Source organism: Ornithodoros turicata, chromosome 8 (genome assembly GCF_037126465.1).
Source record: "Ornithodoros turicata isolate Travis chromosome 8, ASM3712646v1, whole genome shotgun sequence".
NCBI lineage: Eukaryota > Metazoa > Arthropoda > Arachnida > Ixodida > Argasidae > Ornithodoros > Ornithodoros turicata.
The window spans coordinates 17,108,585-17,127,448 of record NC_088208.1 but is presented as its reverse complement, the minus strand read 5'-3'; the positions used below and the strand labels follow the sequence as shown (position 1 = coordinate 17,127,448).

At 47.8% G+C, this 18,864-nt stretch overlaps 1 protein-coding gene across 2 annotated transcripts; it reads right to left on the bottom strand.

Annotated features, from left to right (window-relative positions):
* Window positions 1–12,970: 12,970 nt before the first annotated feature.
* LOC135365999 (sulfotransferase ssu-1-like) lies at window positions 12,971–18,864 on the bottom strand. 2 transcript variants are annotated; one of them, XM_064598649.1, is made up of 2 exons: window positions 18,709–18,864; window positions 12,971–14,297 (listed from the first exon to the last, which is right to left on the bottom strand). In XM_064598649.1, exon 2 carries the CDS (start codon window positions 14,286–14,288, stop codon window positions 13,401–13,403), a length of 888 nt encoding a protein of 295 aa, XP_064454719.1. In that variant the 5' UTR covers window positions 14,289–14,297; window positions 18,709–18,864; the 3' UTR covers window positions 12,971–13,400. The 2 variants fall into 2 exon arrangements, with proteins under 2 accessions (XP_064454719.1, XP_064454718.1); XM_064598648.1 differs by lacking the exon at window positions 18,709–18,864 and adding an exon at window positions 16,400–16,473.

Genomic DNA, 18,864 nt, shown 5'->3' with positions numbered 1-18,864 from the left:
ATCTGCGTTGGTCAACCACGCAGGTCTGATCCACGAAATAGTCTTGCAGGAAACAAAAGACGCTGGCTCCCCACGGGTAAATAATAATCATGCTGGATTATCCTGGCTCCAGCAGTGGTGCCAGTGGAATCTTTGGTTAGGCGGCGAATCTCGGACGAGCGCTTTCGTACAAATTCCTCGTGGCAGACCGCGTCACCATATATCAGTGCAACGCGATACCAGAGTCAGTCCAAAGGTGAACCAAAGGGAATTTGTCTGACATAGTTGCATAACCTGGCTGCTAAGAAGCAGGCAATAGTTCCAGCCTTGGAATCGAAACTGGTCGTAACGGGGCTATGCGACTTTTACTCATGAGCAGCTGTGCAGCAAAACCGTTCTCTGACGTGAGGAACCTCACATAGACGGCAACCCCGTACGCCATTGGGCTTGCGTCACAAAATATGTGAAGCTCCTGCCCTCCTATGCCTTGCGTTGCAGGAGGGATGACAAAGCGTCGGACGTGGAACGATGAAAGTTCCCCAATCTCGGACGTCCAAGCCTTCCACTGTTCATCCACGTCCTCAGGTAGAGCTTCCTCCCATGTGCAATTCCGCCGCCATAGATCTCGAAAGAGAAGTTTGGCGCGGACGAGAAATGGTCCAAGAAGCTCAAGAGGGTCAAACAGCCTCGCGAAGGTCCGAAGTACAGCTCGCTTAGTAGTTGGCTGTGTATAGAAACGTAAGACGACACATTTCGGGTGGTCATTACGATAGTGTCAGCAGACCGGTCCCACAGAATACGAAGCACCTTGCATGCATCCAACGGTTGACCAATGTCGTCGAGGGAGACGCCGCCTGCATGAAATTGCTCGTTCAACGTTTCGGAACTGGAGCACCACTTTCTCAGCTCCATACTGGCGTCTGCGACGACGATTGGACGATTGGTAAATGTGGAGTGCTTCAGATTCGGTTGAAGCGCCGTAACTAAATCGTCCGCGTAAAAGGCTCTTTGTAGACGCGATGCGATTTCTGGATGAACAGCCTTCCAAGTTTCAAGGTGATGCACAGAGCCGTAGTGACGGGGGTGCGAGAGGGGCAGGCGCCCCTGCCAAAGAGGGCGCCGAACGGCAAGCCCTGGCAGGTTGGTTGGACAATATAAAGTAGGAATGGAGAGAATTTGAACTTACGGTCTCGACAGTGTAAATGGGCGCTTTTTTTTTTCTTTCCCTAGTGAAAATGTATCTGAGAGGCCTCTCAGAATTTTTTAAGAGGTCTGAGAGGACATTTTAAGAAATTCTGAGAGGTCTGAGAGGACCTCTCAAGCAGTCCTAAGAGGTCTGAAAGGACCGTCTACGAAATTCTGAGGGGTCTGAGAGGACCTCTCAAGCAGTCCTAAGAGGTCTGAGAGGACCTTTTAAGAAATCTTGAAAGGTCTGGTAGGACCCTTTAGCACTTCTGAAGGGTCTGAGAGGTTCTTTCATGAAATCTTGAAAGGTCTGGTAGGACAGGCAGCACAGAGGGTTCTGAGAGGACCTCTTAGAGAAAATCTGGAAGACGTTGTATAATCATTCATGTAGCCCTGAGAGGTTTGGGGGGACCTCTCAGACAGCTTTGCGACAGTGCGTCGTGAAACACCTCCCAGAGCAAGTTGCTACATGTTTTCCGCGCCGCGGAACATGCTACCTCGTCCGCTGTGGAAAATAGATCGCAAGATTTCACGTGTTTGTGCATTATTCCTTCAAGGAACACGTGCCGTGATAACCTTGTGTTGCCTTCCCCCCTTGAAGCTATTGTTCTTGCAATCCGTGCATTATTGCACTGCACGTAAGGGGAAGCGTTTCGGCCAGTCGCCAGCGGTTGAATCAGTCTGTTTTGAAACGTTGAAGTGTGAGGACGTCGGCCGCGGATCTCAAGTAATTTGCGTTTTGTCTTCGGGATTGTAACTGTTTTTGAGGTATATAGACGATGTCTCAAATATGCTTTTGTGATTGACAGCCGTTCCTCTTCACTTTAGGCTTTTACTACTGTTCGCAGACACGCATTATCAGCGCCGATAGGAAGATTACCGACCACGTAACGTTACCAACGGCGCTGGGTGCCAAACGGTGTGTTATATATTTCGATGCCTACACACTGACTTACACTGACATTTTGAAGTTGTATTTCTTACAGATGAATTTCGTACGAAGTGACAGGTGGTGAGAACACAAGGTGGTGAGAACCCAATCTCTCCAGTTAGTTGGTGGCTTACGCAAGCAAGGGAAACTAGACGGTGCATCTCAAGACCCGAAGTATACGTAAAACAGATGAACTTGATCACCGAGAAGCAGAGTTCCTCAAGAATATTTTTCATCGCCGCTGTACGGACATTGTGAATATGTGTCCCATGAGTTCACACTTTGTGGAATACGACAGTATGTGTTGATGATGACTCGTACGCTTTCGTAGACATGTAAGTGCTAAATCTAGTTTCTGTTGGTGCAATTTACCGTTTCGTGTAGTTTCTTGCGAGCGATCCTTCAACAAATATTAGATATTCACAATTCTGTAAGACATTTGAAATAACTGTTACATAATCAGATAACAGTGTGCATGCCTTGAGTGTATCTGTACAATCGAAGGAACTCAATATATGTGGAGTTTTGTGACATGTACTTGTCTGTATCTATGTCTGGTGTATCATAGCACTGTATGATTATACCACTCCGACGACAGGTGCAGCGTAGACGGCGAAATTGAACATTGATGTTCCGATGTCAGATCTGGGCATTAGCTTCTGAGAGGTCCTGTCAATCTGAGAGGTCCTCTCAACCTGAGAGGTCAGCCTGAGAGGTCCACCAGCCAGAGAGGACCTCTGAGCCTGAGAGGTCAGCCTGAGAGGTCCACAGGCCTGAGAGGACCTCTCCGCCTGAGAGGTCCTCTCAGTCCCATAACCTATTAGACCTGAGAGGCCTCTCAGATACATTTTCGCTAGGGTTTTTACAAGGTTTCTGACGGCAGTGAGGGAGGGGGGGCGCTTCAGATTAGCCCTGCCCCGGGCGCAAACTCGCCTCGCGACGGCTCTGGTGGGCAAGGCTCGTCACTACTGGGAAGTGCATGCCCACGTTCGATCCACAAGAAACAAAGATGGTCTCTGTCTTCTCGCCGGACGTGAATTTGGAGGACCGCCTTTCAAATGTCGACGTTCATGAAGATATGACTGCGCCTGAAATGCAGAAGAGGCTGCAGCAATTCTGCACCGAACTTTATGCCCTTGTCTAGTATATCGTTAAGCGAATGACTTCCCGGTTCATGCGAAGAGGCGTCGAACACGACATGAACCTTGGTTGTCACCGCTTCCCGCCGGATGACCGCGTAATGAGGAAGATAATACACATGACGTGCACTTTGGCCCGACGGCTCCACTCGCTCCGCATGACCCTCGTTGAAGTACTCACTGATTGTGCGGTCATATTCTGGCAGCTCGTCCGGATGAGCTTTGAAACGTTGACGCTGTAGCCTTGCCTCAGTGACGGTTCGGTTCGTAATGGACAAAAGGTCGGACCCCTTGAGCATCAAGGGAACGACTTATCGTCCTCTTCCTTGTATGCTGCATTCTGGAACTGGGCAAATGCCGTGCGCTCCTCGGTGGTTTGGGAATGAGCTAAATCGGTTATGCCAATGGCATCAAGTCTCCACATGTCCGAAAGGTCGATCACTTCTTCGGTACCGCAAGCGACATTCAAGTAGCCTAAAAAGAGTGCGACACTATTGCCGCCCATGCTAGAACGCTCGAACTTGAGTGGACTCCTTGGCCTACCCAGCTGAACACGGTATCCATGGCACAAACGGGGTGGCCTAGGCGCTCGACACATCCTGTAACCATGCTCCAGTAGAAATCTGAGCCTATAAGCCTCTGTCCGCTAATGACAGAGTTTTCCCTGGTACAAGAATTAGGTTCGTCGGCAAAGAGCACCCAAGCAATAAACAAAAGTTGGGCCAAGCTTTGCAATAGTTAGGCTGGTCTACCTGGCCTTGCTTGGTACATCATCGGCCAACAAGCTTGTTTCTTGATACGAATCTGTACCCTGGCAAAAGATTTGCCAAGTAGCCAGCCTACGCAGCCAGCCTACGTTCTTAGTTTTGCCAAGCATGGCACAGGGGAATGTGCCATGCTTGTGTCATGGGTTCAGGTGACCCTGTAACACCCTGAGTGGCAGTTATCTGCCGGGCCTTCTCTACCACAAACGCCACACTAGAGTGGGTGCAATCTGCAGTTGGAACGCTCCGACCTGTCACAGCGGCAGGGATTTTGCAAATTAATTGCGCCGCGTGAAACAACTTTCGACAGAAATATTTTGTGAGAATGGTTTTGCACAAATAATATAACGGAATGCTTTCCACGTACTGCATTACAAGATGACGGCAGCATGCTAGATACCACTGTAATGCTCCTTTAAATGTTCAATACTGAATTATTCGTGTTTATTCGTGTTTTGTCACGCGCTTCTACACTCAAAGAAAGAAAGGAGTAAAATAGGGAGCAATTGCAACTTCTAGTCCCCTAAATTGCAGTTAGTCCCCATTTTAGTCCTCTAACCCCGACATTTACTCCCAAGGACTGCAAATTGTCACTGAACTTCGCAAATGGTCGCTCGAATGCCGCAGACCATGTAAATATGTGATCTCGGTCAATTTGATGTCATAACTCCGCCAACTTGAAAATTTTCCACCCACACATAGCAAAAGAAACGGTTAGGGCTTCTTTCTACAGAAATTGTGCTCTATGTATGTCGCAAGATTTTATATCACTCGATATATCATGGTTGACGGCTTGCTTCAAAGTATTTTCATGCATGCACACGAATTATATGTATTTGGGACTCTTTAGAACACAGCGCGAAATGCAGTCTCCACTCTGTTACTTTCATTTACTCCCATGCATTTACTCCCGAAAGGGACTATTTTTTGTGACAATGCATTCCGTACAATGCATTTGGAACAGTACCGCTCAGGCGCGGATCTAGGGAGGCAGGGGTCCGGACCCCCCCCCCCTCAATTCCAGGCTCGAACATAGGGTTCAGTGGACCAATCCCTGCATGCACGTGGCACTTGTCCATAGCGGACCCCCTCTGAAAAATCCTAGATCCGCCCCTGCTACCGCTAGATTCCTGCCAACACTTTGAGCAGCGTAGAATGTGAACGCGGCCTTTAGGGCCCAAGGTGGTCAAGACAACGAAGACATCGGATTGAGTAGTAGCATCTTTTAATTTCCATCATTTCTGGCCTTCCTATGCCTTAACCCAAGGGTCCTCACAGCTACCGACTTCCACTACCGCAGAACATTTGAATGCGTCCTTGAATTTAGGCTTCGCGTTCATGGCGCTAAGGGATGCCCTCAGCTGGGGCGGCGAATATCTGTCGTCGTGCGACACCGCGCTCTCAAACGCACATCGTTTGAAAGCTGAACTAACGAAGAAAAGCTGCTCGGGGGTGTAGTCCAACATTCCTTTGCCCTTATCCTTAAGGGCATAGAACGCTTGTGACACCCGCGAGAGCCCCATGCTGTCGGCGAAGTCCTGCAACGAGCTCTTCCCAGGCGTATTCATGATTACCTTGACTTGAAAATTTAGGCAATCTATGTACATTGCAAGCGCGATTTGGCTCTCCTCTGTATAGATAGTATCATATTCTACCTTGTTTGTGACAACGCTTATGCTACCAAAGGGCTTCATTATGGCTGTACTCAAGTCGTGTCCAATACCGCCGTATGCCACCGCTGCAGGGACATCGGGGCTGATAAAAGGAACTTGCATGAGGACGCCCGGTACGAAGATCACGTGAGCGCCGTGCAAGTACACGCTTTCTCCATTAATAGGCTGCACTTCGATGTCCTCCCGCTTGATTGGTAGAGCACTGGCTGGAGTAGGATTGGTCAGCAATTCTTTGGCCTTGTTCATCTTGAGGCGACTAGCTTCGAGGTAATCGACGACGAACGTCTTGTCAAACGAAGGCAGAAATGAATACGCGTCTTCAATAGCTTTCAGGTCGGAAAAGCGGGAAGACATCGCTTCGACAACAATTAGTGAAAACAGGAGGTCCTTCGCTCTCGCAACTGCTGTTGCATTCTTGAAGCTTTCAAAAGTCGCTGCTGTCGCCTTCCGAACATTTTGCAAGATCTCCTTCGTCGCATCCACGGACCTTTTGTCTAGAATTTCGTCGTAGAGAATGCGGGCGACGGCGAACGGTGCCACCTTGACCATCAGGCCGAGACAAGGTACGGTATGGTAAGTGCTGAACCTATTCCACTGGATATTGCTGTACATGTCGTCCATGCATTTCAGCACGGGATAAGAAAACGCAGCAGACAGGCGCGTCACGATGTTGAATCCGACAGCCAGCATCATATCTGCGAGCTTGTTTTTGTATAGCGGAAGGACCTGTCCCAGCAGTGGTCCGGCGTTTTGGTCCACCAAGACCTCGTCCTTCTCGGAGACTTGCGCTCTCTTCGGAAGATGCTTGTTAATGGCCTTCACCCAATCGTCAGGGGCAATGGTAGGCGTGACGCTCTTGAAGTCAGCGAGTTTCGTGTAATCTATCGCGAACCTGTTGGGAGCAGTGTCATAGACCCTCTTGACAGCATCCCAAAATGTCGTGATGGTCGCACCAGCATCCGAAACGGACGATCCACTGTCGAATTCTTGGACGCAGGAATCTATGTCAAGATCACCGACATCGCTACCAGGTGCGTAGTCTCTCCGAATAATGCCGGGCGCTGCAGATAGCGCTAGCGAATATTTCTTATCCGTACGGTAATACGGCAGCACGCGGAGCTCGAACAGGACCGGTATGCCATAATCCAAGGGTAGCCCTACTGCGAAGTCTATAAGATCGAACTCCTTTTGTAGTTGCGTACTTGGCCACTGGAAATGGTACTTGGCAAACAGGTCCTTGATGGCGTCCGGCTCATGAGCATCTTTCGAAATGACCTCGATGCAGCGCTGAAAGCCCATTGCCGTTTTGTCCAGCACAGATTTAGTGTTGTCGCGTGGCTTCAGAAGTAGCGCTATAGCGGTGTGCCAGGTGCGTACCTGCAGGAGGTTCCACTGATCGATGTAGAGAGGATACATATGATGCCAGTTTCGACAGACGTGAATGTAGAGATCGTCGCAGGCGTTGTCCTTGGGGCTTATGCTCATGCTCAGTTCCTTCTCGTAATCCGCGCACTTGACAGGGTGAAAACAGAACGGAAATTGCTTGTCCGCCAGTTGGTTGGTAAGCATAAGGAATGCACAGTACACGACAGACGCTACGATCAGGACGACGATTGAACTTGGTTTCATCCTTCTCTCGTCGCTGCAACCGGAGATACCTGGTTACCTTACGTTGGGCAACGAAAAATGGAACGTCGGCACGCGCATAGCACGATAACGCCACCTTGTGTCTCACGTGTCCAGGGCTGTAGGGCAGGCTCCCACAGCTCCCCATAGAGCTTTTGAGCATAGAGAGTTTGAGAAAATTCACACAACACTGGGCACACGACCAGTGAAATTGCGACGGGGTGGACATAATGCACAACCAGTCGGCCAATCAGGAGCCTCAATGTCTGGCTGGCCTTTCGGCCGGTCGTGGCTACCATCGACTTCTACTGGATTTCAGGCCTGTCGCTGTTATTCGGTATTCGAAATAACTAAAGCTATTTTGGGGTAAAATAAAGATTTATTTGATACAAAGCACTGATTCAAAGATCTGATACATGGGTGCACTGTACCTACAAAGTTACCTACGTTGCTGACACACTCGGACAAAGTTCGAACATGAAGTATAAGGAACACACCGTTCAACCCCTAACACCGAGCCAGTCTCGTGAGTCCGTACCATTTCATGATGAGCATCTTCCTTCGCTGCTTGCTGTGCATCCTTTATAGCGAAACGAAATGCACTTGTGTGGCACGTAATCCTGTCTTTGTTGACAGTCCTCGAAATCCAACGGCGCCCGAACTTGTTCTTCGCGCTACAACTCATAAACCATTCCTCTACCGCAGTTGATGGATTGTTCGTGGGATAATAGATGCGTCCAGAAACAGCACAACACGCGTAGACTCACAATGACGGACGAATAAACCCGCAAACATATTTCTGCAAACTGTTCTGTCGATTGACACCACCGAACACAGGAGGACGACCATGCCGGCCATGCTATTTCAAAACAATGCGGGATCGGCTGATACGGCTGAGACTTTGCACGCACATGCGCGCGTACAAAAGGCGATTTTAAAACATTCTCAACCAATCGGAGCGCGCGCACAGTCTCGGCCAATGGGCTTGCAACATGGTGTATGGGCGCAGTGGTACATACTGTACAGCCGCGTCCGCGGGTACCTGAGGCACCTGAGGAGGACTGGCTAGGGTCTAGGGCGCTAGGGTGCCTCTATACTAGTTCCCTCTGAGGGAGATAGTACTCAGGCACCCTATCCAGGGCCTGCTCGATGCGCCCTCTTTTCCGGGTAGCGTCTGCCTATAGTGTCTGCGTCCGGAAGGCACTACCTTCTGCATAGTAGAACGTGGCCGCAGACAAGCTACTTGAAAAAGTAACCGAGTTACGTTTTAACTAGCCCGCCACTGACGAATAGTTGTCGTTTGACTTTTTCGAGACGAAGCTGTAGCTACAGTGAGCTAAATCTTTTGCCAACTTAATGATTTGTGTATAGATTGTGGCGCATCCAGCGCCATCGCGGCAAGGCACGCGCCGAGGCACCAGAACGTGGAGAAAGACGAAGAAGAAGAAGAAGAAGAAGGAAACACAGGATGGCGTACAAGCTTGATAAGACACGTTCCTATACGCATCCTGATATTTTGACCTTTGTATACGCTAATGGCACTGCTTTCATAGGCACAGGTGCCGCACCTGTGCCTGAGGTGCGTCTCTATACCAGAGCTTCGGTCTGCTTTGCAGCGTATTTACAGGGTTAGTATAGCAATGAACGTTACACATTTCGATCGCATCGTAAAAGTACAGGGTGTGTGCAGAAAAACATGACCCGCATTTTTACATGTAACTCGTCATCTACTTAGCCGAGGAACTTCCGGTGGCGCACGACGGCGTATTTATGCGTGCGAAAGCTACAAAAAAATCCTGGAAGCCATACTCAGTATAAAAAAATTAACTGAGCGCGAAAACATGGGCTTCCATGCATTAGAATAGGGCGGTCATGACAGTGCATGGTAGTGCATTTCGGTCTCATGAGAGTTATGTGCAGGCATCGCTAGGGGTACTGCCGATGAGCATCCATGTGGGACATCGTTTCGATTTATGCACGGATAGCTCCCCTAGCGGTACTTGAACACAACTCTCCTACGTGCACCACGTTGCCCTTTCACATACACCCTATTGTCCATCATGTTGCCCTATTCTGATGCACGGAAGCCGACGTTTTCGTTGTTCCGTTTATTTTTTAAGCTGGGTATGGCTTCCACAATTTTTCTACAGATTTTGCACGCATAAATGCGCCGTCGTGCGCCACCGGAAGTTCCTCGGCTAAGTAGACAACGAGTTACATGTAAAAATGCGGGTCATGTTTTTCTGCACACACCCTGTAGAAGACCGGCTTCAGCCTACCCCAAACTTTGAAGAGTGATACCTCAAGTTTATACTCAAGTTTTATTGCTTTTTTTTTTGTAAGCACATATGCTAATGTACTAGAAAAAATTAAAAATCAAGCAAAAACTCGCCCCGTGCATTTTCAATGGCCTATCTCACGCAAACACCGCCATTTTCCCTTGCGTCTGCTCCACATCGACATCACGTCACACAGGCGGCGCTGCCACGTGGATAGGCCACAGAAAATACACAGAGTGGGATTTTTTCTTAATTCTTATTTTTTCTTCTATAGGTCCATAACGCTCGCAAAAAAATACCAACAAAACTTGAGGCAAATGCGAAGACCAGTCTGCGTAGTTTGGGAGTTGATGACTAAACCCCGTCTTCTATCCACTCCAGATGTGTAACGTTTGCTAGACCAACCCTGTATAGATGTCTTACTCACACGGTTGTCTGGCATAGGGTTTTCTATATAAATGTATATATGTTCTGTATATAAATGTGCTCTGCTTGCGAAACCGGCGAAATCGGCTCCTGGATTATTTGTAGTGACTCCAAAGCTGCTCTACAGGGACTATGTCTACCGGACATGACAAATTTGCTCCACTACAAGATTCACACTGATCACTCAGATGTAATCGAAAGAGGACACCATGTCGAACTACAATGGGTACCAGCCCACTGTGGTATCGACGGAAATGAACTAGCTGACAAGTTGGCAAAAGAGGCCCTGTCTCATCAGAAACGATCACCTATCCCGTTCACTAAAGGAGATGCAGTAAACCTGCTCAACAGCAAAACTAAAGTATACGCGAAGAAACTCTGGCTGAAAACACTGCGATCAGAAGATTACATCAAACACATTGATCCAGAGCTCAAGTATTCCATACCTGTCAACATAAAACGGGAATACACCACATTGATTCACCGCATACGTCTCGGAGTCCTGCCAACCAACTCAGTCCTCTTCAAGCAGGGCAAAGCAGACTCTCCTGACTGCTCAACGTGTATGCTTCCCGATACCACCCACCATGTCACCACTCAGTGCAAGAAGTTCTCCAAAGAACGTGAACAATTAGACAAGGAACTAAGAAAGCTTAGTCACACGCCTCTCACCTTTGCCAAGATAATGGGCAATTGGAATACAAGCTCAGATCGAAAAATTGCACTCAGTGTGCTGTGTGACTTCCTCAAAGAAACGCAAATCGTGCAGAAATATTAGGACAGGTCCACTGAAGAAGGAACTCCGCATGTTGACAATCAGCAGATAGATCCAAAGTGCAAAGGATGATCCTCCTGCGATCTATAAATGTAATAATCAACAAGCTACCTAATCCAGCTAACCCCCTCCCCCCAGCCGACATACAAGCGAAGAAGAGGAACATACTCCTCAACTAAAAGAAATGGAGCAGCAGACCCCAAACTCGGGCGTCACCAAGCTCCAAAACGCAGCTACTTCTACTCTACTACTCTGCTCTGCTTCCCTTTTCTCTTTCTTGTAATGGGTCCACCACCATACTGACTTATCGCTAGGGGCGTTCCTATTCCTCAGGTTGAATCTCTGAAATATCTAGGGGTAAGGTAGGATTATCAGTTTTCCCTCTCTACCGACATTCAATAAATTTCCTGCCATGCTGCAGCGGTCTTCCAAGATGTGCTCTTCTCCATATATTTCCAACTTACATCCGCCAGACGTGTATACGTATCTTGAGTACGTAGTCAAACTACAGTTTTTTTTTAAATACTTCTTTGCGACAAGTATTTTTAAAATATTTAAAATACTTTTTCGGTAATTGCTACTCAGTAGTACTCAAAATACTTTCTTCCTGGTCAGATATGGTACTTCAAAAAGTGAGTCGATTCTCAGGCATATGCAGGTCCCATTAATAGCCAGACTCCCTTTTAATACAGGGCACTGACCCTGAGCAGTGCCCTGAGCAGTGTTGGCTGGTAGCACAGGTGTGGCATTCGACGTGTTGCTCAATGGACAAAAGCGGACAGCTGGTCGCACGTCACAGCAAACGTCACCGAACACGTGACCCCAAAGATGGCCGCGCCCGTGATCCGCGGCCAAATCATTTGTAAACAACGCGTTTGCTCTTTCTGTGCGCCGTTTTGAACGCCTTTCGATCCCGGTAACCATTTTTATCCTATAATCTCGCAGTAAAACGCGCATATTTTGCACATGAGGCCTGGTAGTGTGAACCACTTCCGAAGATGTGATGACATGTAAACACGCACTGAGCGGACCTCCGAAAGGTATTCGGATTGCGACTCAATTCGATTGTGCTCCACACGTATATCATCCACATAAAATAGAATGATTTCCCATTTTTGAGAAAATGAATTAAATCCTACGGTTAACCCATATCCGGTTTCGGTTCCCCCGTGACGTCACTGTTGTTCCCGACGTCACAATTGTGCAATACGACACAACAACATTCAGAGCTTGTTTGAGGTGCAAAGTGAGATTGTCAGGTGAGACTCGACCCAGTTGGGATTGCCGATTTGTTTAATAACTTATGTTACTCCAAACTATGTAGCTTGTAACATTTTCCATGCAGGCGTTGGTGCTGTAACTCAGAGAGACGCGCCTGACATATGTTTACGCTGTGTATAGTCCAAATTTGTGACGAGAACGGGGTTGAAACTTAACAACACTTACTTGTCTTTTCAAAAGGCATTGGTACTGCACTGAGCTTTTTTTCCAGGACGGTGAATATACTGGCAACAGTGGCGTAGCCACGGGGGGGGGGCTAGAAAGGGCGCTCGAGCCCCCCCCCCCCTACCCGCCACGGACCGACCCACGCAAATCGTGCAAATCCGTGGAGAAAATAATATATAGGGAGGGGGGGAGGAACCAGTGTGACGATCGCGAAAGTTCTTACAGTTCATGGCGTCTATCTAAGCGGCACTCTTGAATGGTTTTCAAAGTATGACCTTTTCAAAATCCCTCCAATCTCCTGACACCACCTCATTGGACATCACAGCGTAATCGTATTGTGAACGTCCAAATCAGTTATTTTCGTTCTGTTTTCTTTTCAACCGCATTTTGCGGTGTGCACAAGTATTGTGTGTTGTCGCACCCAGGATCAGCGGAGAGGGTGGGGCGAGTTTTCGTATCGAGCCCCCACCCCACCCCTACCTCGGAGGTCTGGCTACGCCACTGGCCTTGGGACAGTTTGCCGGTGTTTGTAGAGCTAACGGGGCGTTCGCTGAGACGACTTTTGTGTTGACTGGCGGATTGAGTCTGTCGCACGCTGAAATTTAAATTACTGTCCATTTGCATCTATTAAACACATTGTTCGTTAACATGTGCTTGGTCGCCATGTCCTTCGGCGTAGCAGTGGTGGCAAAAGACGAGTATAGGGCTCTGCACCCGCGTGGGTGGGAAACCCACAACCCATAGAAAGCAACGCATCAACGGTTTTATTTCTTTCAGGGCAATGCATCTTAAAGTAGTTACCCTTCTGCGTTCCAGGTAATTTTCACAAGTTTTCTAAGACCCAGCCGCAAATCATTGTAGTTTTTCTGTTCCTCACCTGCACCGACATGAAGATAAAAAGAATGATAAGCATGTCGTGGCAGTTATAGACTGTTCTCATGACGCAAACATGCATTCTTCATCGCTATTAGAGTCAGAATATGACCACCGCAAACAGAAACCATCAGCCCTACTGCCGTGAAAGAATGAGATAGCTGCGTATCGAGCCTAGCTTTTATCAGGACCTCTAACCTCGCCCCCCCCCCCCCCAAGTTTCACTTCTTTGTTTTACACACATTTCTTTTGCCGCTGCCTTCACAGCACTGCCTGCACACAGCCAATGAGTCACATTCTTCAGCTAAAAACTAAGGTCTGACCATAAATTCTCTGCTCCAGTCCCACTTAGCCTCTTCTCAAACTTTTCGTCCATACGGCGGCTCTGCTCCGCGGTGAAATAATTCTTCCAGTCCCCTACAACCCCTCTCCTAATAAACGCCGGCATTCCTTCCGGTCTCGAACTAGACCACTTGCTCGGATCCTCCGCTCTCATGGCACTGAAACTGCTACGAGACACCAGCTTCGCGACATCCGGATTCCACGAGTCCGGGAGGAGAGGTCTGACGTGCTCCACGATCCGACGAGCAACGCCGAGCGTGTCTTCGCTGAGATCTTCGTACGTTATGAAAAGCACGTTGGGACGATCCCTATGATTCCACAATGACAAGAGGTGGTCGAAGTAATCGCCGCAGTCTACCTGGCCCTCCATGAAGTCTTCGAAGAAGTCATCGAACTCGCCATCTTCGTAGTGATAGTAGCGCGCAAAGCCACGGACGTGGTGGTACAGGGAGACGCAGCAGTCCTTGGGGTTTCGGGCAACGCAAATGTAACGAGGCTTCGCGCTCCAGGGAAATATGTCGTAGGACATGTGTGTCTTGATAGCACGAGGTGCAGCGTCCGGTAGATTGTCAGTGCCACACTTTTCGATGAACGGCACAAAGTCGCCAAGCTTGCGGCCCGTGCAGAAAGGTTCGAGGTCGTGTAGCAAGAGGTAGAGCATGTATTGGACCCACGTGGTACCACACTTTGGGTAGGTCATAACGAAGATGTCGGTGTCGCTGGGATTGTAGGACATGGCGTCTTCGAGGGCAGAGAATGGAAAGTCATCCTGAGGCAGTATCCAACCGGTGGCAGGATGACGCTTATAGGCGGGATGACGACGAGAAGGGGGTTTCTCGTCGTTGGCCATGTTCTTGCTCTATAAGGAATAGAAGTTGTAACAAGCAGTTAATCATCACTGAATGTATTCGGCAGAAGTATACTAGGCTGATCAACGAATTAGCAATGAGACAACGCACAGTGTGGTAATACTACTACGAATCGAGCATTTATCGTTCGTGGTGCCGACATATTCTTCTCAAAAACAGTCAAATTCACATTCTGTCAAGAACAGAACTTAGCACTGCGCGTAGTCTACCGTTATTCAGGCTGATTTTGTTCTGGACTTGTTGGAAACCGGAGCTTGGTGTATACACCATTGCAAAGTGTTCGCAAAGCGCAATTTGTCGAAGTGCAAAAAGTTACTTCACGCACGCATGCACCATATGTGTGACGACTTTCGTGTCTTCACGCGGACCATACTTCTAGTATTCCGCCTAAATTGCACAACATGCAGTTCGAAAGCGTTTACGGGCAGCACGACGTGGATTTGGGTACGATTATTCTCATAAGAAAATGGATTTTAAAGAAAAAGAAAGAGCAGCTGTAATGGATCGCTTTCCCGTCTGCAGGTTGCATCCGTGTCGCAACTGTTTTGCGTTGGTGTGCCCGGTCTTTTTTTTTTTCTTTTTTCTTTGACTCACTCGATTGGACTGGCCTGGTGCAGTAAAAAGCGGACAAGGATAGGCCGTGCCCTGGGTTTCACGGAACGAACTTAGGGCTCCGTTAAAGGTACTGTAAAGCAGCAGAGGCAGAATCTCATTTAGCGTGGCTATTCGCTAGTCCAAGCCATCAGCACAAAAACGGTGCAAATTTCATTCCAATCGGTGGTGCAGTTAATTGGAAAATTAAAACTAAAGATTACGGGCAACACTGTATTAGTATTCGGAAAGGATCCGTACTCTCAGCCGCATACGGCGGCAACCACGTTGCATGCGTATAACACTGGGCCCGACAGCCAAACAGCGCTGCGTTTCTTTTTGATTTTATTTCTCAAAAAACACACTAAAAAGGGGTCTCTGCATTCCTATTGAAATATGATACGAAATAATATAGCCACCAAAAGAACAAAACGCGACAAAATAGTGCTGCATACATAATACATATTCGACACTGTTGCCCACTGCACAGAGGGTCGTTCGACACCAGGCGTCGCGCCGCTGCATAATGCCGGATTTTTAATGATAAATTAAAAATATTTAGAGAGCGTTGTCGGTCGTATGGTTCCGCATATGGCATTTACAAGCAATAAAGTCTCAAGCCACGTCGCCAGCATATCCTGCTTGTCTACTGCTTTACAGTACCTTTAAGAAAACGAGTGGATGAATAGCATCGTTGACTTGTATAGGGACGAAGAACTCTCTCTCGTGTGAATGAGGTTTTCTCCGTAAGTGCCATTAAATAAATACTCGACAAAACGTGGCACTGCATGATGTATGCTGTTACCATAATGATATCCGGCTGGCTCGAACTCAACCACGTGAGCTGTGCGTTTTTCCAGTTCGAGTTGTATGTAAGATCCGGGGTTGTATGAAGTGCCGTACATCTCTCAACACAGCGCTCACTGTATACGCTGTTAAAACAGAACTTCACCACATAGCACGCTCATAGCCAACCATCATTCCGAATGATATCATTCTGTGTATTGATTTGTTGAAAATGGGAGGAGGCGCCTATCTGGGACACATTATCTTGTCCCAGATAGGCGCCTCCTCCCTGTTTTGAACAAATTAGGACACAGAATGATATTATTCGGAATCATATGGTTGGCTAAGAGCGTGCTATGTGGTGAAGTTCTGTTTTAACAGTGTACTACTCCGCCTTCCTGCATTTTCCTACACTCTTAAAGAATGAGCTTCGCCACATAGCACGCTCCTTTAGCCACCCATCATCCGGAGAGACACCGTTCTTTCTCCTGATTAGCTGAAAACGGACGGCGTGCGCCATTTTTGTGACAATATGCAGTTCATAAGTGCCACAAAAATGGCGTACGCCCCCCGCTTTCATCAAATCAAGGGAGAGGACGTCGTCATTCAGGATGATGGATGGCCAGGAGCGTGCTACGCGGTGGAGCTCTTGTTTTTAGAATGCAGCCGCAAAATGGACATACATGCGACGAGAGGAATCAATTTGCAAGCTCACCATTCCCGTGCAACCAACGTTGCTTCATTTCCCTGGTTTCGTTGAATCTCCTGCTCGCTGGATTGTTTACAATAACCGGGAAGTCACGTGACAAAAGCGGACCAATAAGGGTCGATCTATCGATCGCTCAAAGACGACCTTCTCGAGGACACACGCGCTAGTGGGAAGGAAGGAAGCGTTTGCAGATCTGCTTCCGAGAAAGACCACCGTTGAAAACAGGGCTTCACACGATACGTTCCTAAGCCAACCATCGTCCCGAATGACATCGTTCTCTGCTGTGATTTGTTGAAAACGGGACGCCTACGCCCTTTTATGACATTTATGCGTTTACGTTAATTGTCACAAAAAAGGACACACGCCCCGCGCTTTCCACGATCCACATTCCGCCTGTGCAATTGTTGGCCTTCAGCGCGTTATCTGGCGAAGTTCTGCTTGGTAAGCGTATACAGGGTGTCCCAGAAAACGTGTCATTGAATTATAATAAAAAAACTACGCCACCTAGAATCATGCGGTCAAGGGCATTTGTTCTTATTAGGTTTTTGCCACCTCGTAATGTGAATGTCATGTACTCCAAGTTTAATTATGTAAATATTTGCGAACTGAACTCGAAAATTTGCCGAGTAAAGGTCACTTTTTTACCCCACCAATATGAAGAGCGTGCCGAATTCACTCAAATTCATAATAATTCACAGTGATATTCACGAGCTATCCCATCGGAAAAAATAGCCGAATATCATGCTTTTCGGAGCATCGGACCATAGCGCGCGATGACTTTTTGAGAGCAATCGCTTTCAGTGCGACGAAAGGAGGTTCCGAAGCCAGCCCACAGAGTGATAGTAGAAAAAGTAACAGTCCCTAAAATTGGGAGAGGGAAAGCATTATCCCAGCGAAAGTCGGACGTGATAAGCCGTGCCTGTTTTATCTCTTTCTGCGATGTCGGGGAGAGCTGGGTTTCCAACCTCCTTTCGTCGGACTGACAAAGATTGCGCTGAAAAATTCATCGTGCGCTATTCTGTGGGACCTCCGTAGAGCATGATGTTCGGCTATTTTTTCCGATGGGATAGCTCCTGAATATCCCTGTCAATTATCATTAATTTGACTAAATTAAACACGATCTTCACATTGCTGGGGTAAAAAAGTGACCTTTACTAGGCAAATTTCCGACTTAAGCTCGCAAAAATTTACATAATTAGACTTACCTTACAGGACATTCACATGAGGAGGTGGCAAAAACCCAGTAAGAACAAATGCCATTGACCGCATGACTCTAGCTGGTGTAGTTTTTTTTATTATAATTCAATGACACGTTTTCTGGGACACCCTGTAGAAAGTTTCATCACAAGATTGTTGGGTGGCTCTCCGCGGACATCGGGAGTTGTCGATGCTTCCGAAAACTAACTCTCGTGCAACGAACGAAACGCTTCCTGCAGGCGCACGCCACGTCGACGTTCGAAAATGCTCGCAGAAGTGCTGAACTAAGTGGTAAGGCGGTGAAAGAGCTGCGATATAAGTTGCGCCCCGTCTTACCATTTCGGCTTCACGAAACACATCTGTTGCGAACTCGCGAGTCCCTGTCCTTTCCTCACTCTCGCTTCGTTCACCAATATGTCGCGTAATTTCGCGAACAGAGTGAAGTTCGCGAAGTACGCGAAAATTGGTGTTCCCCCATTTCATCGAATTTCGCCATTTCCCCGGAATAAAATGTCGCCAAATGAAATGTTGTTAGATTGGGTTAGGTTGAGATTTGGTTAGGTTTACGCAAACACGAATTAAAACGATATTCGATTAAACGGACGCGGCTGATTCGACGAACCGGCGTTCGACGAAATGTTCCGGCATCGCGAAAATTACATTTATGTTTTTTTTGTTTTTTTTTTACTATAGCACACCCAGAATAAAAAGCCAGTATAATATCGGATATCGTCAACAGAGTATCAGCCATGGAGTTGCAACACCCCGGTCATCATCAGGACACCTTTGAATCGAACTATAGACGCAATCGCCGTTGAAGATATTGCTCACCTATGAAAACGCGCTGTCCCCGAAAATACCTGTCAAGTGCGCTAACTATGTTGTCCAACACCGGTGCAACTATTATACACAAGTGGCACTATTTCATATTTCCGTTAACATACTGCACGACCCGAAACGCGGTGTACGAACGGAACACACACACACAATAAGGCGACAAATCGCAGTTTGATTATCTATAGTTTCACATCAAAATCCGCCCTCAACTTCGAAACACATTTAGAGCCTGAACAGCGCGTTTAAGGACGTTCTGTGCCAAGAAAATATTTTCAGCTTACCCTTACTGACCGTCTGCGCAGTCTTGCCGATGGATGGTTCAACCGCCAGTCCCACACACACGCCTCTGTGTGCGCGTAGGACAATGAACGTTAATGAGGCTGCTGCCCTTGATAGACGACGCTTCCGTGCCAAAAGACGGCCCCCGACAAATACGA